Source organism: Cupressus sempervirens, chromosome 6 (assembly GCF_028749045.1).
Source record: "Cupressus sempervirens isolate cs-2001-9-10 chromosome 6, ASM2874904v1, whole genome shotgun sequence".
Lineage (NCBI taxonomy): Eukaryota > Viridiplantae > Streptophyta > Pinopsida > Cupressales > Cupressaceae > Cupressus > Cupressus sempervirens.
Genome location: NC_143123.1, coordinates 425,804,952 through 425,831,619, shown reverse-complemented (window position 1 = coordinate 425,831,619; position 26,668 = coordinate 425,804,952). Strand labels below are relative to the sequence as shown.

General features: G+C 38.1%; 1 protein-coding gene across 2 annotated transcripts in view; it reads left to right on the top strand.

The window, feature by feature from the left end:
- LOC149552867 (bifunctional 3-dehydroquinate dehydratase/shikimate dehydrogenase, chloroplastic-like) overlaps positions 1-26,668 on the top strand; it is a 230,513-nt gene that overhangs the window by 69,327 nt on the left and 134,518 nt on the right. For both annotated transcript variants that reach the window (XR_016352975.1, XM_089788398.1), the window contains exon 3: positions 1,770-2,018. Coding sequence is in view for 1 of the 2 variants with exons in the window: in XM_089788398.1 (XP_089644524.1) it covers positions 1,770-2,018 (249 nt within the window). In the remaining variant the exon portion in view is untranslated. The remainder of the gene's footprint in view (positions 1-1,769; positions 2,019-26,668) is intronic.

Genomic DNA, 26,668 nt, shown 5'->3' with positions numbered 1-26,668 from the left:
TTAGAACTCATATATGCATTCACTATTGCCAAAATTAGTTGCATATTTGTGTTAGGTCATTGTTTAAACAATTTGGAGTCTTTTGTAAGCATTCTCTTTGAGGCAAATCCAAACAAGAATCACTGCAACAATCTGAAAAGTTATATCAGTCAGATGACCCTTGCTTGCAAAGTGTTTGACGAAATTTCAAACAACTGAAGTATAAAGATTCTTGGTGTTTGAAGAAGTTATAACCTATTGGGGTTATTACAGCTTTTGAAGCTTCAATAATTATGATGAGCATAACACCCGTTTCTGGAGTGATTTCAGTTGAGTTCTCCCACGCATACTATTTAAAGTAAGTTGATTTTGTGCATCAACTGAACTAGTTGTCATGATTTTGTTAGACATGTCAGTGGGAGAGCATATATCATTGGCTCTATTTTTAGTGTAGTCTGGCAAACTTAATTTAAATAACAATGTTAATATTTTATAAATTTAATTAAATATTTAACTTTATCATTGTGTAGTATATTTTAAAACAAAACTTTTTGGTGCACCAAGATAAAGTAACGTGCCAATTTTAAATAAAGGGGGGCCTTGAGACATAGATGCTCTTTATAAAGTCTTTGCATTTATTTTAATATTTGGAAAAGACAAATTTGGAGAATAAGATAATAATGGAGCAAATTTGGAGAATAAGATAATAATAAGATAATAATGGGCAAATTTGGAGAATAAGATAATAATGGAGAATTTGGAGAATAAGATAATAATGGAGCAAATTTGTAGTAATTTCCTTTTAGTTTTGGATAAGAATATTGCATATCTGATTGATAGAGACTGATGGAAGGAGGTTGCTTGAGAGATTGTTTGCTGTTGCGAATTTCTTTGTTGGCCATACCTTTTTTTGCATCTAGCCTTACCAGCTTGGAAGTGATGTTGAGTTTTTGGAGCCTCCAATCAGGGTTTGGCTTGGGAGTGGCGCATAGGTTTTTTTTCTACATTTTATTTCATTTTTATCAGCAAAAGAACTCATTTCTTGTTGTGGTGTCCATTTCTGGGAGCTAACAGAAGTTGGTTGCTATTGCAAAAAATTATGAAAGTTAATTGGATTTCTGGGTTTGTTTGAAATAGGTATGTAAAGCTATTTGATGAACTGGGTTGCTCTTACATTTGAGTAAATTTGTATTTTTAGATCAGAAATAACTTCTGGAATTTTTAGCTACCTGCATTTCTTCATATTGTCATATTTATGAGTTGTTTATTTGCTGCAAGCTACTTTATTATCTGCACTTTATTTGTCATCTTAAACCATTGCAAAACACATTGCAAACCGAAAAAAGCTAGGGCAAAAAGGGTAGCATACTGCATATATATGTCCTCTTATGATATGATTGGGCTTCTAAATTTGATGAGACCTTAAGAAGATATAATTGAACATTTTGTTGCTTAGATCAAGTTTTACCTTTGTTGTGAAGGCTATTTAATATAGTTGTTTCATTATCTGGGAAATAAGTAGTGTTGTTCGTATTTAATATAGTTGTTTCATTACCAACGTCCTCAAGTTTTGACTCTTTTTGGAATCCTACAATGTCTAATTGTTGGAAAATACACAGCTTTACTTTTACAATCTGTGTATATGGAGTTAGTTTGTGTAGTTTCTGTTTTTCTTTGTCCATTAACTATATTATATATTTGATTTCTGCATTTTAGGATCTGGATAATACTATATATCATGTATATGAAGGGGTTTTATACTGATCCAAAAACAATTCATACTTTTCCAGGTGGCACCCACATTCATCAAGAGCATTTGCGAGAAGAAATCAAGAAATTCCAAGATTATTGTTTCTAGTCATAACTTTCAATGTACTCCATCACTTAAGGATCTTGATGAGCTTGCGACAAGAATACAGGACACTGGAGCTGATGTTGTAAAAATTGCAACAACAGCCACTAATATTACTGATGTGAATCGGATTTTTCAAGTGCTTTCTAGTCCACAAGAGGGTCTGCATGCACAGAGTGAAATGATGGTATTATCTTCTCCTTAAATCATTAAACCCTGGCAATAGCTAAAAACCTATGCTTTTGAATCCCCAAGGAAATTGTTCTGTTCTTTTTACCCCAATTCTAACTTTATTCCTTTTTAAAATTCCATTGCATTTCATTTTTTTATCTCAAGGTTCTTCCTTTGTTCTGTGTGGTCTGTCTGTGCTATTGTTTTTCCTTGAACAACTACGTGCATCATTTTATTGCATTGACTACACCTAAATAAGTTTGTAAACTTGTGAAACAACAGCAGCCCGGATGTAAGCTAAAGTAGCAAGGTTAAAAATGAATGGCTTAGTTCTGTAGCAAGAATTCTGATAAATTGTGAAAGGTTGTGACCATTATGAAGAGGTGTGACTCTTCCTCACAATGGAGGATATAAAGGGGGGAAGATTTCTTTTGAGGAGCATGTTCAAGGGAGATCAATTTTGGGAATAATAGATTATTCTCGAAGGCAACAATGAAAAGTGGTGACTCAATCCTTTTGAAAAGTGGCGAGCCACCAATAGAGTATAAAGGAAGATTTATTCCACACATTTGAGGGGATACACAGTGCCATGAATCATGGAGATAAATAATCGGTACTCAATTGGCAATGAATACTAATTAAAGGACAGATCAGAATATAAGACATGAGCAGATCATCAAAGCAATTGAACATAGTCAGCAGTACATCTCCAGATACAACATGTGCCCAAAAGGACTAAGAGTGATTCACACGATTTATCAACACTTTATCCAATAGTTTATCTGCATATGGGCCAACTGATGTTATATCAGATCAGTCATTTTCAGCATATTTCCTACTTACAAGTAATTGTGGTATATTTTTATACATGAATTTATGAATAATAGATAATGCTTAGATGAATGCTTATAATAGGATATAGTATGTGCTTGACTCTCTACAACCCACCTCGTAGGAAGGATATGATGTGTTAGATGTGGGTAAAAAGGGCCATGTTAGGAGGCCAAGAGAGCACTTGTATCATGTAAGAATTTACATAAAGTAAGGAGGCCAAGAGAGCACTTGCATCATGCTTATCAATGGGAGTGATCATTCCCAATGACTAATGTTGCAACTTTGTGGAACCCCTTGGCGACACCAAAGCAATTGTTAAGAACTCGAGGATCCAAATCTTAATTGTCCCCCCCTATTTATACTTTTTCTCCAAGAGGAGGTGGATCCTCGAAGAAGCTTCTTGGAACATTGAAGAGGTGAATCTTTCAAGAAGCTTCTAGAGGCATAAGGGGATGGGTCCTTCTAAAAGCTTCTAGAAACATAAGGAGAAGCTTCTAGGAACATGAGGAGGTAGATACTTCAAGAAGCTTCTAGAGACATGAGGGGGTGGGTCCTTCAAGAAGCTTCTAGAAACATAAGGAGAAGCTTCTAGAAACATGAGGAGGTGGATCCCTCAAGAAGCTTCTAGAAACATAAGTAGCTTCTAGAGACATTTTATTTTGTTGTTTTAACATTAATTAAATATAAGGTTATCTTTTAATATTCATATAATTGATAACCTTATAATTAATTGATTTCTCCCCTGTTCTCCTCTTAGCCTTTGGAGAATGAAAGGCTAAGAACTCCATTGAGAGGCTAGAAAGACGGGTACATTACAATTAATATGTTACCATTTATTACCTTGAAGTAAAGGTTCAGATCTGCGTCATTCTTGGAGAATCCGAATCTGAAAAGATAATTGTCTATCCTCTTATACCAGGCCCAAGGAGCCTATTTAAGATCATATAGAGCATTCTTCTATTTGCAAACATGATAAACATCACCATGAATCACAAATCCTTTAGGTTGTTCTAGGTACACTTCCTCTTCTATAATGCCATTAAGAAAAGAATTTCACATCCATTTGTTGAATCTTCCATCCTTTTGATGTGGCGATAGCAATCACGACCCTAGCAGAGGTGTATCGAACAATTGGAGCAAATGTTTCTTTATAGTTAATTCCCTCCTATTGTGAGAAACCTCTAGAAACAAACCTTGGTTTATATTTTTCAATTGTCCCATCTGCAACATGTTTGATTTTGAAGAGTCCCTTAGATGAGACGAGTGATTTGTCTTTTGGTCTAGGTAATATATCGTAGACATCATTCTTGAGTATAGATTGGTATTCTTGTGTAATGACATCTTTCCAAACTTGATGTTGGAATGCTTCCTCAACACTAGAAGGTTCTGACTTGATGATTTCACTTATAAGAGCAACAAAGCTAGAGTATCTATTTGGTCTCTTGCCTGCCTTGAAAGTTCCTTTTGGAGTTGCATAATTTTCTGCCTCTTGAATCATATTCCTTGCCCATAGAGGTCTTTATGACCACAACAGGGTCTCTAGGCTCGATAGTAGAATTCATATGTTCATTGAGGTTATTGTCGTCTATAGATACATGTGTCTCCTTCTGAATCTCAGAAGCATGATCCTCTTCCATATTTTGAGGAGACTCATCATCTATTTTATTGATGTCTTTAGACCTTTTGAATGCAACATCTTCTTCAAACATTACATCTGTGCTAAGCTCAATTGATTTCTGCCCTAGGATATATATTCTATAGGCTTTAGATGATTCGTTGTAGCCAACAAATATTCCCTTCTTCCTTGAGGGTTCTAGTTTAGATCTTTTCTCTCTCGATATGTGGATATAAATAGGACAACCAAATGTTCTAAAATGATTTATGTCAATCTTTATCCTTGTAAATGCTTCTTTAGGGCTTTTGTTATCTAGAAGAGAGTGAGGACATCTATTTTGAATATAAACAAAAGTACTCGAAGCTTCAACTCAATAGGAGGTATGAAGGTTTTGATCATGCATCATAGCTTTGGTTGCTTCTACAATTGTCCTATTTTCCCTTTTTGCCACCTCATTTTGTTGAGGGTTGTAAGGAACAATGTACTCCTTAATCCCAACATTATTACAAACGTTTTTAAAGTTATCAGAAATATATTCCTCCTATTATCTGACCTTAGGGTTTTGATTCTTTTGCTTGACATATTTCTACTAGAGCCTTGAGTTCCTTAAATCTCATTAGGACTTCATTAGACTCTTTACATTTAAAAAAGTATATCCATGTTTTCCTAGAGTAGTCATCTACAAAATTAACATAGTACAAAAATCCTCTAAAAGAGGTTACTAGCCTAGGTCCACATAAATTTGTATGAATGAGTTCTAGTATGTTTTTAGGTTTACTTTCACTACTATGAAAGGTGACCTTTGTGTTGTTTCCTAGAGCACATCTTTTGCACATTCCTTCATGACCTTGTTTTAGTTTAGGTAAGTGTCATGTCCTCATATTTATAATATTTAATAATTAAATTAAATTAAATTAATAATAGAATAAATAATAATATAATCCATTATTATATACTATCAATATAGTAAGGAAAATAGTAATACATATTGAGCAATATAATCATATCATCTATTATAAATCATTATAATGTAATTAATAAATAAAGGATAATTGACTAATTTTATTAAAATTTATAAATATAATTAATAGATTATGGAAGGAATTGTAAGTAATTTAAACAAACGAGTACAATACTTTTATAATCAATTATTAAATAAAACAATAAGATCTTGTTAAATAAATGAAAATATTCAAAATACTATTATTATCTCTAATCACTAACATGTATTATAAATGATCTTAAATGGAAATTATTGTTTGATTAGTCAAGAGAAGATTAGAAACGATTAAAACAAGGTAATCATACTCAAAAGTGATAAAACATATCATTTTCAGAATAGTGCAATCAGCTTGGTATGGAGGTGAGTTGTGTCATTTGGGAATACAACCAATCATTACAAATAACAAACTATATATATGCACAAGAGTATCATGGGAGAGGATAATCTAAGGAGAAATACAAACAATCTTATGTATAAATGTGAACCTTCCCCCCCGGCCCGCACCTCCCCCCTCCCCCCTCCACACACACACATATAGAATCCTGAAATTATGCATTTCATAGAGACAAGCAGCAAATGGAAGGGAAAGAAGGAAGTAATGGGAAGGAGTACATAAAAACATGTAAATACATGTGTTTTAAAATGTGCAAAGACTCTCCAAGAGTGAGACTTGCATATTCAAGTGTTTTTAAAACATGTAATGACCTCTAGAGAGTGTGATTTTGTACTAAAGCCATTTTTAAAACACTTATACATGTAAATACATGCATTTTAAAATATGCACTCACCCTCCTAGAGTGAGCAATGCATATTTGTGTTTTTAAAATATGTAATGAGGCTTGGAGAGTGCATTTTTGCACTACTTGCATTGTTTTGCAATTTTAAAACATGCCAATGCACTCCAAGAGTGTGATTTGCACTTCCAACCAATGGATTTTATTTGTAAAGTGTCTTGGAGAATCCAATTTTGCATTCAAAACTCATGTAATCACCCTCCAAGACCCCATTTTTGCACTCCAAATCCAAAACCGTCCAAACACATGACATGTATTACATATTTTAAATATGTAATGAGGTCTTGAGAGTGCGATTTGCACTTCCGGCCATCATATGAATAAATTTTAAACATGTAAATGCATCCATAGACCCTGATTTGACATTTCAATACACACATATGCATTTGGAGACCACGATTTTGCATCTTGAAGCCAAAAATGACTAAAATATATGCAGTAAATTGGGTTTTTCATTCACTTTTTTGCATTTTGGAGCCACATTTTTTTCTTTGGGATCCATGTTTTATCATTTGGGGAAGTTGTTTTTGCATTCACAAGTAAAAAAGACCAATATATATATGCATTTTTTGGTCACGTTTTTGCAAAATGACCCAGATTTTTGCATGAAAATGACATTTTTTTAAAAAAACACTAAATAAATGGCATTTGTAGCCCATACGTTTGGATCGATATGGGTAGTTTTTGAGTTTTAATGCATTTTATTGCCTTGGAGATCACGTTTTTGCATTCCCATGTCAAAAACGACTCATGCAATGGCTTTCTAAGACCACGTTTTTGATAAAAACGTGTTCTTTTTGAGCATTTTGCTAAAAATGACCCATGCATTGGTGATTAAAGACTACGCTTTTGGGCATATCCATAAAAACGGCTCATTGAATGCCCATTTCAAATTCATCATTGCAAGGTTGTGCTGCCCTTAATTTTGACATCACAAAATTAAGGCAACCCTATGAAATTTTCTCATGGATTCGTAGGTGCATACGCTTTGCTTTGATGCATTAATGAGACATCATGAAAATGATTCATTATCCTCGGGTTGTTCTTTGTGTAGTCTTATTTATGCATTCTTTTTAGAGTTTTCCATCGAGATCACCCCCAATTGTTTGTAGGTAAGAGTTTTCCTTCTTGCACTTCAAACACTCCATTTTTGGTGAACTTTCAGGGCTTTTCTTTATCTTTCTTTTTGTTGTAAATAGTTTTTGCTTTTGTTTTTTCCTTAGGTGAATAGCCCTTAGAATTCCGCTTGTTTTGAGCTAACTTAGGTTGAAATTGGAGTTGTCTAGCTCAAGTTATAAGGTAAAAGGTGGGGATTTTTAGGTCAATTGGATATTTTTATTAAAAACCTCATAAAAGTGGGATTTTTAGGTCAACCTCATATTTTTATTACATATGTCATTATGTCTAAAGTTCATTTTTAGTAATTAAATGCATGCGTTTTTTAATCATCATTTAAGTGGGTTTTTGAATCTCATTTACATATAAATGTTAAATTAAAACGAGTTCATTCATTTTAATTTACGGTGGTGTTTTAGGTTCCAAATACGCATGTTTTTAATTACAAAGTGTGTCTTCCCTTAAAATTAAGGCAAAAGTTGCTATTTTTAAAGGATTTGCATATATTTAAAAAACTCAAAAATGAATTTTTCTCTAGAAGGGCAGAAGTGGCAATTTTTGATGCCATTACATGCATGTTTTTGATTCCTAAAAGTGCATCTAAAGCAGCCTTTAAGAAGTGGTGATTTTAGGTGAGTTTACATGTTTTTAACACATGTTTTTCTCTTTCAAAAATGCGTTTTGCCCTATCCAAGGCAGGTGGCGATTTTTGCCCAAATCGCATGAGCTTCATTGATGCTATGACTTTCAAAAGACACATTTTTACAAACACCATATCTTCTCATAGGTAGCAATTTTGGGAGCTTTTGCATATGCGTTTTGGCCAAAACAGGCCGTCCAGGGCATTTTCTCCATCATATTTAGCTCTTTCTTGTGTGTTTTGGCATTGAATCTGTTCAAGAGGTTAATCATTTTTACAAGCTCAATCTTGCCCTAGACGTTATTTTTATATACCTTTGCATTTGAAGTTTCTAGGTCAAAAGTTGTTCCACATTTTGAGCATTGTATTTCTCTAATCATATACACGTGTCCAAATTCAAACCATGTAATGAGGATTTCAAAATCTATTTAAGTCTTGGTTTGGGCAACTCTAAGATTCGAACATCTCTTGGATTTTTGCAGATTTGCTCAAGCTTTGGAGAAGGTTTTGTGTTTTTCTCATTCTTGGTGAAGTGGAGGTAATATTTCTTATTTCTCCAAGGCATTTGTATGTTTTTGTTTGGATGTTCATGCAAGTCACTGACATTTCCATTTTTATATTTGTATGATTTTCATTCTTGAAGTTGTTCCTTCTATCTTCCGTCTTTTCCTCCAAGTTGCATATGCAAGATCTCATCTTGCTTACATATGCATTCGGGTGTAAAATCCTGTTCTAAAAAGAAAAGTTTGGTTCTTCCCTTACATGTGAATGCGAGTTAAAACTCCACCATTACGCATTTCATGTATTACCATATGGTTGCCCTATGGATAAAGTCTTTCCCACATGCTTGCTGGATAATATCTCACGTTTTGCACTTATTTAAACACGAGGTGTTATTCATTTTTCTCCTTGTTCACTCAAATTGAAGCTTGCTGGTGGCATATGCAATTCATCCTAAAAACCCCATTTTAGGAAAATCTACTCACAATTTATCCATTTTGAGTTCAACCCATTTGTTCATTATCCATCCCCATTCGTTTCATCCATTTATTCCACTTATACCTCGTTCAAAATTCATCAAAATCTTGCTATGGATCCTTCACATGCTGATGTTCTTATTTTATGGGATTTTCATGTAACAGTTTCACAAACATACCATTTTGCAATGTGAAGAGAATCTACTCGAGCAAAGGGCAAAGATAAAAAGAAGATGAGGTACCAGTATGATCAGTATCATAACTCCATTCCTTAATCACAAGTAACCTCATACTGTGATGAAGTACGGGATACTAAACGGAATCATAATCATCATTTGTTTACTTTCTCTTTGGCGGCTCATGAACCGGAATTCATCCTTGCTTGTGTAAGACATTTTGATGTTGATTCATAGACCATCAAAGATCAAGATGGTACTACTATCAGTAGTCTTGACCCTAAAACTATTGATCGTATTTTTCATGTTCCTCACACTCCAGTTCTTACAAACATCACAAGCCAAAAAGCTATTGAGCACTAGAATGAGGATACTTCATCTTGCACCAAGTTTGTGAATGATAATTGGTTGATTACTAAGAGACTGAATCTTGTTAGATGGCCGGTCAAGGGAGTTTGTAGATGTGATTTTAAAGAGGAAATCAATGACCTAATAACACTTCTTAGCCCCTTGACAGGGCTCAAGGATTCAAACACCTTCAAACCTTGGATGTACAAGTACATATCACTCATAATACGGTAAAAAAGAACGTGTTTTGGGCTGAATTGCTTAGTGATTCCATATGTGAACAATTGGTGAATGTTCTATCAATTGGTGTGTTCAACATGAACTACATGGTATACATTGCTGCTGCTCTAGGTATTTTTTCTAGGTTGTCAACTAAGCATGACAGATCTATAGTTCATGTGTGAGAATATTATGAACAATTGCCTTTGAAACAAAGTCGAATAAACTTCGGGAGAGTCCAAGATGCCTTTTTTTAGGCATTTTATGTGTTTGTTTGATAAAGAGCTTCCTAACAAACGAGAATCTGATGAGGCATGGATTAAGGTCAATGAATATGGTTGCATGTTCTTACAATTTCCCAAGTTTACATACTTACGAGTTGGATGTTTCAAAGGAGAACCATACACATTACCAAGGTATCCTATTGATAGAATTATATTGATGGAGTTGGCAAGACAACTTATGTAAGTTTAGGCTTATCAGTCTAGTTTGCATTGGCCCGAAGTGAGAATTTCATCTCGAAACCCATTAAAGATTGGAGGATATTCAATGGATACTATTCCTAAGGCCAAGAATATGGAGTTTGAACTTCAGAGGATGGAGTTTGAACTTTAGAGGATCATGTTCAAAATGTTTGTAGCCAGAAGTGGTTTTGATTCGAGGGGATTGCGTGACAAGATGAGGAAGCAATTCTTACACATACATCGTCTAGAAGTATCTTTGGATTGATGTGCGTACTGAGGTGGAAATACTATATATGGATTATACCCGGTTAACTGTGAAGCAATAGATTTCCATTTGGCACCAATTCCCCTTGGTTTCGAAGATGATGATGAAGTTTTGGATCTTGAATATTTTCAGCATTATGTGGAGAAGTTACCCATTCTTCCTCTTACATGGTCATGCAAAGAAAATACATCCATTTGGGATAGATTTCAGTCTATTCTCGCTAATACCAACACATGGATTAAGAGAAGGGGTCTTAAATGCATAAAGATAAAACTTTGTAAAGATTTTGATCCTACTGGTCCAATTGGTGTGGTTGGAGATAAACGGTAAATGAAAAGATGGTACATCTTCTTCTACATTTGAACCTCTTGTTCAAAGTTTGCCTAAGTTATCTATCAAAGGTGGAAAAGATACAAGAGTACTTGAAGTGAAAGAGATTGAATCTCAATTAGTTCAAGTTGAGTCCAGTGATGAAGAAGCAAGGAAATCAAAAGAATCCTCCCCTCTTGCTTCATATCCTTTGGAAGTTCTTGCTGCAACCTCTCTTCTAGATTCAGCCCCAGTGTTAGATGAATCTCATGATTCGCCTTTAGGTGTTTCTATGGGAGCATTCTTTGTTAAGCAATCATCCTTCAAGGATTTAGTGACTATTATGCCAGCGTTGCCGGAATCATCAGCCGTTTCTTGATTAGAGACACAAGGAGATTAGTATGATTTTGAAAATGTATTTGATACATATTCTTTGTCTATTCCTTTTGTCACTATTTGGTCTACAACATTATTGGATGTAACTTCAGCTCAGTTTGAACAATTTATGATTGAGGTCAGACATAACACACCTCCTATGGCTATTCAGACAAAGACACTGGCTATAGTTACTACTGTTGTACTAGATAACCCTGAATTAACTCTGGTGACTACTGTTTCAGCCAATGCATCTTCTTTCAGTCTTCCTCCATGGTTGAGCACTATCACACAAAAGAGAAAGAAGGAAGAAATCCCACCTAAAGAGGTTGATAATCAAGTAAGTAAATGAAGGGTTTCCAAGAATTAAAAAACAAAGGTAGTTTCTCGAGTGATGATTGATGAAAATCACATCAAATTTGTTGAGGTCGCTGAACCACTTGTGGAGAAATCTACTGAAGACTTGCAACCTACTGATTATAGAATCACAAGGGTTGAGCTTGGTAAACATACAAGGTTGGGTTATCAACAAGATGCACATGAGGTAGCAAATTTTCTTTATCGAAAGAATGACGAAATATGGGAAAAGAAAGAGAAACTGAAAGAAGAGAATGCATGCTTGTTGAGAATCATTGAAGAGATGAAGAGGCCATTTGTTGCTAATGAATCTGTTTTAGTTGAATGCATAGAGAGGGAGAAGCATAAGGCATATACTGTTGATGAATGGGACATAAATATTGAAAAAGAGGGAATCCGAGTGTTTCTTGAAGCGTACCAAGAATTAAAGAAAGAAGGTGAAATCTTTGCTAAACTCAATGACATGTTGAAATCACTTAATCATCAATTTGAATTGATAGATGGTGATTTTGGTGCTTGGAGCAACATGATGGAAGTTGAATTAGACTTCTTGTGTGAGTATAATGTTATAACATCTGTTGCAATGTGTCATGACTTCATGCATGTTATGGAAAACAAGAAACAAATTCTAGAAAAGCTCATTGAAGAAGTAAAGGCATACTCATAATGTCTACTTAGGAAGATAAAATTAAAGGAGCTTTGAAAGAATTGCCATGTGAAGTTATTGATGAAGACAACAAAATAAGGAATCAACAAGAATTTCTCACCGAGTTTGCAAAGATTTATAACCTACAACTTAAATAAGATAATTTCAAGATACATGTGCTTGATATGCTTGCAAATTGGAAGTTTTCACTGAAGAGTTTGCATAATCAAGTGGAAAATTCAAGCAAGGAAACATCTAGGGCAGCAAGCACACTTTGAAAGGTCATCATGATTTTGCAACACACTGGTGAACCAGATGCTACGATTCTACGGGAATCCCTACATGAATTTGGAGAATTGGTTGATACCATGTGAAAATTCCAATTTACATTTTTATATGCTTTTTATAAATTTGTTGTAAGTACATGATAACATGTACCTGTGCAAGTAGCTCATGTAGTCTAATTGCAATCGCATTAGGCATGCAATTTTGAATAAAGTCAAGGTAGTTGATAGGATAAGGATGAGTGGTTAAAGTTGTTCCACTTTTCCCTCCACCTTTCTCTCTTCTTTTTTCTTGTATAAAGGAGAGAGTTCATTGTAAATAATCGTCTTTTGCTATAGAGGAGAAGGCTGAGCTTGTGACTAGAAGGCTTTGTATTTCTTGTTGCAAATTTCTGAAGTGAATAAAGAAACAAGTTTTTTCCCAAACTTTGTGTTGAGATACTTGGAATTGATCTTTGTTTCATATGTTACATTGATTCATTCATCTTTGTTACTTCTCTCTTTGAAAGCATTTGTAAATTTTGGTGTTGTTTTTGAAAGACTTTGAGCTTTCATTAATGAGATTGATTTATTTAAATAGTGGCTGCAAGTGCTAAGAATTTCAGACTTTGAGCTTAACTTCTTAGTATATTATTTCTTACATGGGTAGTTGAACGAAGAATTTGAGCTTTGTTAGTTACACTTTTTTATTTCAAGAAGATTGTTCATAGGAGACTTTGAGTTCTTGCTATCAATCACCCAAGTCAAGATGTAACTGCTGTCTTAAGGTTGTTCTTACATCAACACTTAAGTCACTGGTATTACCCTAGCAATCAATTCCTTTTGTTTAATTGCAAGTAGTAGTTGGTAATATAAAATCATTCCTAAAGAAAGAGGAATTGATTTAGTGAACCACCTTGTTGTTAATTCTAGTTAGGTCTTTGTTATAGCCACCTATGGTAAGAAGGGAGCCTCCCCTATTGCTAAGAGGAGAGGTTTATCTTATTACATTGTTGCCTAAAAATCTCATTTTGTAAGCTGTGGTCACAATGGCTTACAAAATATTTAGCCAACAAGTTGAAGAGATCAAAGTTTGTCTTGAGAATTTTTCAAAGTTGGAGCTTCTTTCTCCTCCATTTTTGGCTCATTGATCTTCAAGTAAGTGGACATTTTCCACTTTGCTTATTAATTCATGCTTATCTTGCTTTTTTGATGTATGCTTTAGCTTGATGTTGTACACTTGTTGATAGATGCCATGAAAAGTACATTTTTCTTTTAAATATGATGAAAATTCTCATTTTCGTACTATTGGATTTTTCTCAAATTCCAAATTCGAAATTGCACTTGAAAGTAGCTTGCTTCTTGACATGTTTGAGTCTAGAACCAAAGGGACCTAAGTTGCCGATTCGGGTTCGGGGACGGGTTCGGGTTCGGGGTTCGGTTCGTGGGTTCGGGCAATTTTTTATTTCCCCATTTGAGTTCGTGGGTGGGTTCGTGAGTATATATATATAAACACACACACAAGAGAAACATGCATAGTTGCAAAACAAAATCATTTTACAATATGAACAATTGTTGCTTGATCATTTATCAATGCCAAATGCCAAAGGGTTTCGGGTCCCTTCAAAACTTGTTTTTACTTGAATCAAAAAGCATTAAATACTCGCTCATTAATCTATCTTCATGATTGTAAAGAAAATTATACATTGAATTACTAAATTGCAAAACATAGACTAGTTCATCAAATAATACATTGAATTACTAAATTGCAAAAGAAAGACTAGTTCATCAAGTAATAAAGATTGAAACATGATGATAGATGACAAGTTTTTAGTAGTTTATCAATAATCATAGTATCAAATGCCCTTCAAGGGTTAAATGGATCATCACAAAATGAGGGATCAATGGCTTCATCCCCAACTGCAACTATATCTAGATCTTCATCATTGGAACCCAAACTGGTTCCACTAGTCCCATATGCTGCTATATCATCGTCCTCCTCCTTGACATAAGGGATTAGATGAGTGAAATGTTTTTTATTAAGTTCCTTTTGTGTATGAGCAATGTTAGTATGCTAATAGAAACCAAATTTAAATAAAGCTTCTACAAACTAAACAAAATTCATAAACTTCAAGATAGACTAAGATGAGCTCTCAATTGAGAATATGAGCCATTAATGGACTCTCTCAATAAGAAGCTCTCTTGTTGAGTAGCTTTATCTAAATGGATAGGATGTATGCTCAATATGCTTCCAAAGGCTTCAATGGATGATTGTGGATTTTTGGTGTGGATAGATGGCTTTAGTATGGATTTGGCTCTCAAAATAGCATTATAACTTTACTTCATGGATTGTGTTATTTTGCAAAGGGTAAGGATCCAATTTATAGGCAAGAGGCTTGAGAGATTGAGGGTTAAGATGCAAGGATGGAAAAAAGCTCATGGAGGGCTCAGATTGCATGAGAGGAGAGCACATGGATTGTGCTTCCTTATAGCCAATCAAAGAGTGACACATGTCACATGGTGAGAGGATGGAGGAAAGGGGAAGGATGAGTCAACAAAAAAGGCTCAAGGGATAAAATCTTCATAAAGACCCTCATAATGACTTGTAAGAGCAATAAAAGGGTTTGTAAGAGTCATTTATGACCTAGTGGACTTCATAAAGTTTTATGGTTGAGATATTTTGAGGGTGATGAGAGCAAATTCGACTTGGACTTGATTAGGAAGGTTTTAAGCTTGCTTAGGCTTGTGCAAATGATTAGAGGATGGATTAGGATGGTTTAGGATTAGCTTAGGGATAGGCAAGTGGATGGCATTTAATGAGGGTGGGTGAAGGAGGAGATATTTGTTAACTTTGGCTTGGGTTAGTAAGTTTTAACCCATGTTTAGGGAATGTGACAAGGTTAGGAGGGGATTAGGATTAGGTTTAAAGACATCTTCTAGAAGAGTCTAGACTTTGGATGAGGATAAAGACTTTCTAGAATAGTCTAGAATTTCCTAGGATGAGGATGAAGACTTTCTAGAAGAGTCTAGAACTTCTTAGGATGAGGATAAATTAGATTTTTAGGAAATAAATAAAGTTTTATTTATTTCAAGGGTTTGGGTTGAGGAGATATTTATTAAAACTTTTTTAATAAACATGAGGATTAATATTTAATCTTAATTAAATATTTTGAGTTGGGATTAGGGGTAGGAAATGATGGGATTAGCCTTTAATCAAAATTAAAGAAGGATTAGAAGATTTTGGAAGAGGTTATTGGACATAAGGAAATTGGCCAAGTTTTTGGGCAAAAAATAAATTTTTTATTTATTTTAGGATTTTTGTCAATTTATTAATTAAATAATTAATAAATAAGGAAATAATGTTTAAATAAGATTTAAACATTTTTGGGAGGGATTCCTTAATTAAATATTTTTAATTAAGATAAAGGGATTTAATGGCATGAAAATTAATTAATTAATTAAATAATTAATTAATTAATAAATGATGATGTCATCAGGGATTTTTTCAAAAAATAAAAATACTTTATTTTTTAAAGGTTTTTAGGTGTCTACATTTTGCCCCTCTTTGATTTGATGCCGCAAGTGGCATGGCATCAAAGATAAGAAAATAAGATGCCCAAGGCTAGAGCAGAAGAGGAGAGAATGGACTGTGAGATGCCCCCTCAAGAAGGTAGCGAGGAGAGAAAGCGAGGCTCGATGGCTTCTTGAAAAGTACAAGAATCCGAGATGAGCAAGGAGACTCAGATTGGCAAAGAGAAGGGGCTGAATTAGCTCAAACTCTCACTATGGGAGAATGATAAAGGAGAATCAGATGCATAAGAGGAAGCAAGCTTAAGACCTTAGGGAAGGTGGAGGATGAAGGAGCAGAGCGCTATAGAAAGGAATCCAGGATAGGGATATGGATGAGGGGATTATAAAGCTGATGCAACAGGATTTCAAAGAGTTAGATTGGCGGAAGATGGGTTTCAGAGATCCCTAGGACTAGGATTGTGGATCTCGAAAGATGAGGTTTGGTGGGTTGATTTGGATTGGTGGATCCCTAAGACTAGGATTGTGGATCCCTAAAGCTAAGAGTGATGAGTGATTCAAAGAGATACTGATGCATCAGCTGGGGTAGGAGAGACGGATGCTAGATATGGATGGGGGATAATGGAGATGAAGGAAAACCATTGAAGCTTTTTGAGCGGGGGGATACTTCAAAGAGAAGTACCACCATGTAGTTGAGCACTAGATTTGTTATAGGACTATTGGTTAATTGCCAAGGTTACCAAGAACATCAAGGCCTTTTCACCAACCGTCCAGAGGACTGACAAACTAACCCAAAACAAACACACAAGGATTGCCCCAGCATCACACATGAATCCTAGAGGAAGCAGCGTGGAAACGACACTGGAGAACCCACAAGCAGAAAAGAAAAACAAACGAAAGACTTGATCAAGACCTTACGCTTTAATTGCCCCATTCGCAGCATACCATGATATGGAAGATCGTGGCAACCTTGAGGAGGGAACAAGGAGATTGCTTGGAAAAGATACTTCAAGACCCAAAAGGGAAGATCCCAAATCAAAAGAAAGTGAAAATCCAAAAGAGAGCCGTTTGCCAACGAGATGGGTAGGACAAGGTACTAACGGACCAAGATCAGACATGACGAAAGCTATATCCTGCAAGGACCTATCGGAGAGCACCGAAGCTGGTGGATTTGGATGAGTGATGCGTCTGGCAAGCTGAACTAAGAAAGATAACACTTTGGTGATAGGAAATCTAGCTAAAGGATGCGTTGGAATAGCTAACCAAGATGTGTGATGGGTGCAAGATGCTGATCAAGGATGAACTGACACGAACGCTGGATAGATACAATGGTACTAAGCTAAAGAGGATGTTCAAGTTGATGGACCAAGATATGTTACAAATGTACAAGTCTTTTCATGTTTTGGTTTTTGTGAGATGGAAATGTTTGTGAAGGATGGGATGTCTATAATTGGTGATAGGTGGATAGGTAGATGGTTTGCGAAAAGCTTAAGTGAAAATGGGGTTTTGTGTGTGCACGTGATAGTATACAAGCTAGGATACAAGATTATTTATAGGCTGGAATATGGTACAAACCTTGGACAAGATTCGGATAGACAAGGTATGGTACAAGATTTACAAGGTATAATACAAGCTTTGGTACAAGATTTACAAGCTGTACAGGAGGTATTTACAAGCTTCATGAGATTTTGGATATTTGGTTGGAACACCAAGGGAACAAGCAAGTGTGTCTTATGGGATGGTGGGTAAATGGATGAGGGATAGGATAGTGATAGATAATGGATTAGTCTTTAGTACACAAGGCGCCTGAATTACCAGGTTTTCACCAAGGTACCTATCCAAGGTGCTTGAATTGCCAAGTTTTCACCATTGGACGCTTATTTCTCTTTACTATTTTTTTCTTTTGTATTTTTCAAAAGCCTGGTATACCAAGGATCTTCAAGCATAGAACTTCTTGAGATGAATGATGTTAGTAGGATCATTCAAGAGTTCTCCTTCTGGTGTAGATAGTTGATAAGCTCCAGAGCCAAAGGAAGCAGTGACAACATAAGGACCAAGCCATGTAGGTTCAAACTTGCCTTTCTTTTCTCGATCTACTTGGACTTTCATGTTTTCTTTGAGGACCATGTCACCTGGCTGAAAGTTTCGTGAAAGCACCTTCTTGTTGAAATTTCTTTTGAGACGAGTTTGATAGACTGTGAGATGATCATAGGCTTGTTGCCGCTTCTCGTCTAAGAGATCTAGCTGGGTGAGTCGAGCTACTCTATATTCTTCATCTGATATTTGCCCTTGCAAAGATATGCGCAAGGAGGGAAGTTCAACCTCTATAGGTAGTACCGCTTCGGCACCATAGACTAGGGAGTATGGAGTTGTGCCTGTGGATGTACGAAAGGAAGTTCGATAGGCCCATAAGGCTGGATTTATTTGTAGGTGCCAATCACGGCCGGAATCATTGACAACTTTCTTTAGAATTTTGAGGAGGGTTTTGTTAGTTGCCTCTGCCTGGCCGTTACCTTGTGGGAAATATGGGCTAGAAAAGCGGTGATGGATGCGGAGGGAAGTGCATAATTCTTCCATGTTGAGATTTTCAAAGTTACCTCCGTGGTCGGTGAAGATGGTGGATGGGATGCCGAAGCGGCAAACAATGTGGTATAAGATGAACTTGGAGACCTGAACTCCTGTAGCTGAGACTAGGGGGACTGCTTCCACCCATTTAGTGAAATAGTCTGTAGCTGTTATTATCCATTTATGTCCATCAGATGAGAGGGGTGTGATAGTTCCAACTAGATCAAGGCCCCAACAAGCAAAAGGCCAAGGTGGTGCAATAGGCTGTAGATCCTGTGCTGGAGCGTGCACAAGATTTGCATGCTGCTGACATGGGAGACACTTTCTGACAAAGTCACAGGAATCTTCTTCAATGGTAGGCCAATAGTAGCCTTCTTTAAGGATTTGTCGCGCTAGGACAATACCACTTTTGTGGGCACCGCAAAGTCCAGAGTGTACTTCCTTTAACACCATCGCGGCCTCATTTTGGTCTAAACATCGAGAGAGAGTATCATGATAACCCCGACGATATAGGGTATTGGCTATGATAACATAGCGGGATGATTTTCGGATGAGGTTTTGGCGTTGGGTACGTGTGAGGTGAGGGGATATGATACCATCGTTAAGGTAAGCGTGAATCTCATGGTACCAAGGGGATTGGGGACCAACCAAGATACAAACACGGTTTGAATCCTCATTCGCATAGGCGGGTGTGAGGAGCTGCTCCACTAAAAACTCATACTGTGTAGCTGCTTGGGGAATTTCCAAGAGCGAGCCTATAGTAGCCATAGCATCTGCTGCTTTGTTCTGTATTCGAGGCACTTGTGTAAACTGAAGCTTTGTAAAATGTTGGGTTAGCTGATCAACTAGCTCTTTGTAGGGTAATAGCTTTTCATCTTTGGTTCGATATTCATTTAGGGCTTGCTTGATGATGAGCTGAGAATCGCCAAAGATTTGTAGCTCAACAATGTTCCATTTTGCAGCTATCTTTAATCCTGCTATGAGGGCCTCATATTCAGCTATATTGTTGGTGCTAGGGAATTGTAGCTTGAAGGCTTTTGGAATGTAATCTCCTTGAGGTGTGACCAACAATATTCCTGCCCCTGATCCATGAGATGTGTATGAGCCATCAAAATAAAGTTTCCATGGGGGTTGTTCTTCAATTAGACAGATATGCTCATCTGGAAATTCTGTGATCAATGGATAAGCATCTATTAGAGGTGCATCAGCTAGGTGATCTGCTATAGCTTGCCCTTTGATTGCCTTTCTATCCACATACTGGATGTCAAATTCACTAAGGAGCATAACCCATTTGGTCAAACGGCCTGTAAGTGCTGTTCTAGAGAGCATATACTTGAGAGGGTCAATCTTGGAGACTAGTTGGATGGTATGACTTAGCATGTAATGGCGAAGCTTTTGAGTTGAGAAAACAACTGCCAAACAAGCTTTTTCCATAGGAGTGTAATTGAGTTCATAACCAACTAGGGTTCTACTGATGTAGTAGATGGCTCTTTCTCTGTTGTAGTCATCAAGCTGTGCTAGAAGTGCCCCTAGAGCAATAGGTGTTGCTGATATGTACAAAATCAGGGGACGACCAGGAACTGGTGGAACCAAGATAGGGGGATTGATGAGATACTGCTTGAGATGGTCGAAGCTGCGCTGACATAAAGGATCCCACTTGAAGTTCTCATCCTTCTTCAATAAATGTGAAAATGGTGTACACTTATCTGCAAGCTGGGAGATGAAGCGCCGAACAGATTGGAGCTTTCCTTGAAGAGAGCGAAGCTGTCGCAATGTCTGGGGAGGAGGCATGTCTAAGATAGCCTTGACCTTCTTGGGGTCGATCTCTATACCTCGTTTAGAAACTATGAAACCTAGAAGCTTGCCAGATGTGACCCCAAAGACACATTTCTTGGGATTCAGCATGAGATGATATTTGGCTAACCTATCAAAGACTTTCTCCAGGTCAGCAAGATGATCCATGAAGGTATGAGACTTGACCAAGATATCATCCACATAATCCTCCAAAATGCTATGGATGAGATCATGAAAAATGGCTGTCATAGCTCTTTGATAGGTAGCCCCAGCATTCTTTAGGCCAAAAGGCATCATGTTGTAGCAAAAGGTTCCCCAAGGGGTAGTGAATGCTGTCTTATGCTGATCCTCTTCTGCAATCTTGATTTGATTATACCCAGAAAATCCATCCATGAGGGACAAAATTTCATGTCCAGCTGTAAGATCTACAATCATATCTATGTTGGGCAAGGGAAAATCATCTTTTGGACAATCTTTGTTAAGATCTCTAAAATCAGTGCAGATTCTGATGTCACCGGAAGGTTTAGTGACAGGGACCATGTTGGAGATCCACTCTGAGTAGTCGATAGGTCGGATAACCTTAGCAGCTAACATTCTTTCTAATTCAGCTTTGACCAATAATGCCACCTTGGGGTGCATTTTTCTAAGCTTTTGTCTGACGGGCTTGATCTTTGGATCAACTGCAAGATGATGAACTACAAGCTTTGGATCAAGTCTTGGCATGTCCTGATATGACCATGCAAATCGGCCAATGTTCTCTCTTAAGACCTTAAAGAGGAGGTCAGCTTGGTCTTGTGATAGGGATGCAGCAATGTGAACAAGTCTGGGGATCTTTGAAGAACCAATGTTGACTTCTCGAGTATCCTCAATTAGAATAGAAGACACCTCTGGTCGATTATCTTGAGGAGGCAATGCTAAATCCTCATGTTCTTCTTGTGGCTCTAGATTTTCTTGCTGAGGGGTTCTCTTTGTTGCCTTAGCTAGTCTCAGATTCACCTTAGTTCCAATTTTGGGTGTATCGGAACTGGGTTGGGGATTTTCTCCAAAATACCCCTTGGGATCTAGCTTGTAGATATAGGCAGAATCTGGCTTTGTTTTCTTGTGAGGAGTTTCAGCTCCCATGAATCTTAGAAGTGCCTCCTCTTATGTGAACTCATCGATGTGTATGACACTTGGTTGGTCCCAATCTATGAGTTGTGGATGGGTGAGTGGTAGGTCAATGAGGTGGATGGATAGTTCTTGGAGAACAGAGTCTCCGAGGGAGATTTGGTCTAGGATATTGTCGTAGGCTCTCTTTTCAACTTCCTCAGGAATGTCTTCGATTTCGACAAGGTTGCGGTGAATGTTCGAAAAAGCGTGACCGTTCTCATTGGTGCCCCCAGTTGTGGGTATGCCAAAGCCAAGACCTGACTTCGATTCCCACTTGTGTGCGTTGATGGGGCACTGCATGCCTCTTTCTTCTGGTCCTAGACCACCACCTTGATAGTTCCATTTGTCAGTGATGAGCTTATGTTCTTGGGGATACTTTTGGCTGAAGTGATCAAGGCGTGCTTGATTTCTTTGAGGTGCATCCTTATGTAACCATTTGTTGATATCTGGAGTGAGCTCCTCATGAATAGGGATTTTTGAGGATACAAAAGTTGTTGGGCCAAACTGTTTGTATCGAGGAGGTGGAACCTCCTTAGATTTGTGATATGTCGGTCGTCCATGGGCGTGTGGATCAAGTGGGAGTGCCCTGACAGCAAATGCATCTGACAGACTATACTCCACAACCTTTGTTATTGATCTTCACGGTAGACAGGGTAGAGGCGAGGATGGTTTTTGGGTCATTATAAGTGTGGGATGAGCTGGCGATGGATGTGCCGATATCAATTCTAGGGCAATGGTTTGTATATGAAGCTTCAACCGCATTGCAGTAAGCAAAGGGTTCTGAATCGGCATGGATGGTTACCTCAGTGCCTTGATGCGGAAATTTGATGCACTGATGGTAAGTGGATGGAACGGCTTTCATGGCATGAATCCATGGGCGACCGAGGAGGATGTTAAATGGTAGGTTTAGATCAATAACATGGCAGAGTGTCTCTTGGATGACTGGCCCAACCTTGATTGGCAGCAAAATAGATCCTTCTGTGGTTCTTTCCAAGTTGTCATAAGCTTTGATGGTGATAACCTCACTGATGATATCTGCCTCAGTATACCCAGCTTGTTTTATGAATTTTAGGGTGCAAATATTCAAGGCTGATCCATTATCTATCATTACTCTTTTTACAGCAAAGTTGGATACCATGATGGCTATGCGAAGCAGAAGGGTGTGATCTGGCTCGACCACGGGTATGTCGGTGGGTTTGAACGATAGGGCACATGAGGATGAGAGGTGTCCAACAAGATTACGAAAATCAGTAGCATTGATATCAGAAGGGACACGAGATTCTATGAGAGCACTGTCAAGGATGTTCTTGTACACAGGACTAGTGCGAAGAAGGTTTAAAATGGAGATTTGGGCTGGCATGTTCCCAAGGTGTTCCAAGATATTGTACTGGCTTTTTGATGGAGCTGATGGTGTTGGTGTAACAGGTGGGCCTGCGATGTTAAATTGCGCTCTTCGAGTGGTGACTGCACACTCATTGTTTGGTCCTTGGATATTGATAACATTGACGGAAGGCTCTTTCTCGGATATACAACCTATAAGGCTACCATAGTCTATATAGGATGAAGTGTGGTCATTGTTCTTCCCATGCTGTTGGTTTGGCTGACGGTTGTTGGTGTTGTTGTTGTTGGTTTGGATAGGTGCTTTTCCAGGATTTTGGTTGTGGTGTGGAGGAAAAGAATTTTGATAGATCTGTAAGTCTGCATTGGGAGAGGTTTGGGCACCAACAGTGATTTCCTTCCGATCAATGAGGTCCTGCACATAGTCTTTTAGTTTCATGCATCTGAGGGTAGTGTGACCTTTTACCCTATGAAATTTGCAGTACTCATTATCTTTGTACCATGCAGCTTTGGATTGGCTTGGGTCAATTTGCTGGGTAGGAGGAAATTTGATGAGGTTTTCTTTGACTAATTTCTCAAAAATGACATCCAATGGTTCACCAAGGGGTGTATAGTTTCTAGGTGTAGGTTGGAATCTAGGCTTTTGTCTTGCAGCTACATTGATGGCATTAGCTTGATTGCTAGACCCTTGGAAGTTGGGTCTTGGATTGTGGTTTTGATAGCTTTGGTTATTCTGTTGTTGGTAGTTGATAGCTTGTTGATTTTTTGGTTGATATGGTGGGTTGGACTGGTTGTGAGAAGGGCCAACAATATTCACATGTCTGGTGTCAGTGACGCCATCTGTTGCAACGTGCTTGTTTTTGTTCCAATACCTAGACTTGTCATTGGCATGTGATTGATTTTGGTTGGCTTCCTTGTAAAGCTTGACCACACCATCTTTAATGAGTCCTTGCTCAAGGATCATTCCTTTCTCTTTGATATCTTTGTAGGTTTGCAAACAGTTCATGGTCATGTGGTGAGCCAAGCTAGGATGGGCATTATCAATAAACATTTTCACCACATGGCGTTCTGGCAAGGTGCAGGATATGCGGGTAGTAAGGGTTTGCCATCTTTGCAGGTATTCGGCAAGGCTTTCTCCACCTTTTTGCTTGGTGTGGACAAGATCAACTATTGATAGCTCTGTTTCAACAAGATGGGCATATTGGGCTACAAATGCCTCAGATAATTCAGCAAAGTTTTTAATTGTGCCATAGGGGATTCTATAAAACCATTCAAGAGCTGGTCCAGCCAAGCTTTTGGGAAAAAGGCGCAAGAGGAAGACATCATTGTATGCTACATCCTGGCAGTGCATGTAAAATTCTTTGATATGTGTGACAGGGTCTCCTTTTCCTCTGAATTTGTCAAATTTGGGTACCTCAAAGTGTTTGGGAAATGGTGTCATGGTAATGGCTCTGTCAAATGGGTAAGGACACACATTCTCAAACTTGAATGTCTTCGGATCATTCCCTTCTTGGATGGCTTTCAGAGCTATCTTCATTTGCTCCCATTCTAAATTGATAGGTGATGGCTGGGGTGCCCCCAATGTAGGAGTTCCTTGAGGTAGGTATGTGCTGGATGGGGCCACTGAATATGGATGGCTGTGAGGGATTTGCTGATAGGGATTGTACATTGTTTGGGCAGCTGCATGGTGGATGACAGGTTGCTGAGGGGGAGGTGGCGTATATTGTTGCATGTGCTGCGAGGCTTGCTGTTGATATGGGATTTGAGGTTGGGATTGAGGAGCATAAGCTGGTTGTGGGATAAATGGATTGCTTTGTGGAGGTAAGGTATAAGATGGTTGTGAGGCTTGGGGAAAGGATCGTGGGGCTTGTGGGGTTTGACCAATATATGTGGGTTGTGCCCCCATTTGGGATGGTATCTGCAAATAATTGGTGGTTGGCTGGGGTGGTGGATTACCTCCTAGAAGTGGCATTGAAAAGTAGTTGGTAATTGGAGGTAATGGATTAGTTGGTGGTGGAGGTGGTGGGAATTGAAAGCTTGGGAATGGAACTGATGGGGTTTGATAGCATTGTGGTTGGATTTGGAAGCTTGGTAGAGTGGTGGCAGGGGCTGGGGTCACTTGGGAGTTTGGTAGAAAATTGGTAGTAGCTTGTGGGATTTGATAGCTTTGTGGAGTGAGGGTAGTAGCTTGTAGATTTGTGGCTAATGATATTGAGCTCCCAAGACCTAATGGAAATGATGGGATTGTGCTTTGGGCTGTGGTGAACAAGCTGGGGGTGATGAAAGGTTGATTACTTGGCCCCATGGGTGGCATCCCTGTTGTATATTGCTGAGGTTGGCCAAAGATGCTAGCACTGATTTGGGAGATGGGTGGATTTGGAAGGCTGGGTTGGGGAGCAGCAGTAGCAATAGTGAAGGGGGTGAACGGTGAGCTGTTTTGGGTAAAGGGGGTTTGGAGCGGAGAGGTATGAACCAAAGATGGAGTGGTGGTGGATGGGTTGGTTTGCGGCATGGAGATTTCAACTTGGGTGGATGATGGTATGTTTGGGTCTGTTGGATCATATGGATTGGCTGGAGGCTCTTCTTTTGGCATATATTGAGGATAATTTGGATCATAAGAGCCTATGGGTGGTGGTAGCTGCCCAAACAATGGGTGAGATGGATCTGATAATGGAGGGGGTCTTCCAAAGTCAAAGGTTCTTACATTTTCCCTTCGAAAATTAGCCATGATTGTCTCTTTGTTCTTGTCTATAATGGCATTTACCAATACTGCATTTCCTGGTTGGTTTATGAAAGCTTCAATGTCAGTACATGATGGCATAGATTTCTCTGGGTTGAAGGATGGCTGAGTGCTCAAGGGGGGTGAGGTTGTTTGATCCAAATGATAGGGCTCCATTGTTTCTTTCTTCTTGGCTAAGCGAGTGACGGGTGGCATGAAAAATGCTCCTAGGGATGAGATGCAATAATGCTGATGGATGCAAAAGGGGGAAGGCTTCTCTATGCAAATGATTTCCTAGGTTAAGGCAAAGCTATATGACAAAACCTAAGGAGGATTGGGTTGGAGATTCTAACTTCAAAGATATGTTGCCAAGGCACGAAAGGTCTGCTTTCCTATGTGCAAGCTTGGTGGTGATTGTGTCAACTTAAGGATAGACTGATGATCCTTTAGGAAGAACACGAGATTGACCACTTGTGGATCCCAACCTTTAGCTCAAGGTGATGAGGGATAACAAGTGACAAAGATGGATTACCCTAGACAAAGCTCTGTCAAAGGGATAACCTTGGTGAGATTGATGGATTTGGAAGATTTTAGGAGTGGCAAACTTTTGGCAAAAGTGACAACAATTTTGAAGGCTTGGATGTGAGGTTTTGATTGCTGGCTAGATGGTTTGATTCTAAATGAGATGGATGAGCTAATAATGCTTAAGGGGATAACCTAAGATGGCTGACTTTTCTACAAAGATGACTCTAAAGTGAAGCTAATCCAAGAAGATGTGGAGAAACAAAGGTGTCTAATCATAGAAATCATGCCTAGTTGGTAAGGCATAAGCAGGATTAACTCCTGGATGTTGGCTAAATTTGATGGTGCGCTCTAACCAGGCCTCTTGAAGTGCTTCGTCGGTAGCTTTGTCCTCTGCTTTGTGGAGTTTGGCAATTCGTGGGCTTGGTGTTATTTCTTTTCTCTTGGCTGAAAGTTCTTGGTATTCTAGAGATGGTTTGAGTTTAACTTTGTGGAACTTCTGTTTGGGTTTGGGTTGCTCTGACATCAATTTCTGAATCTGCTTGGCTTTGAGAGATCTTGGTTGTTTTGCTTCAACTCGTTCAACTTCTGGAATGGGCAGTGACTACGCTAAGTATGCCCTAAGCTAGGATTGACCAAGTTTGGCAAAC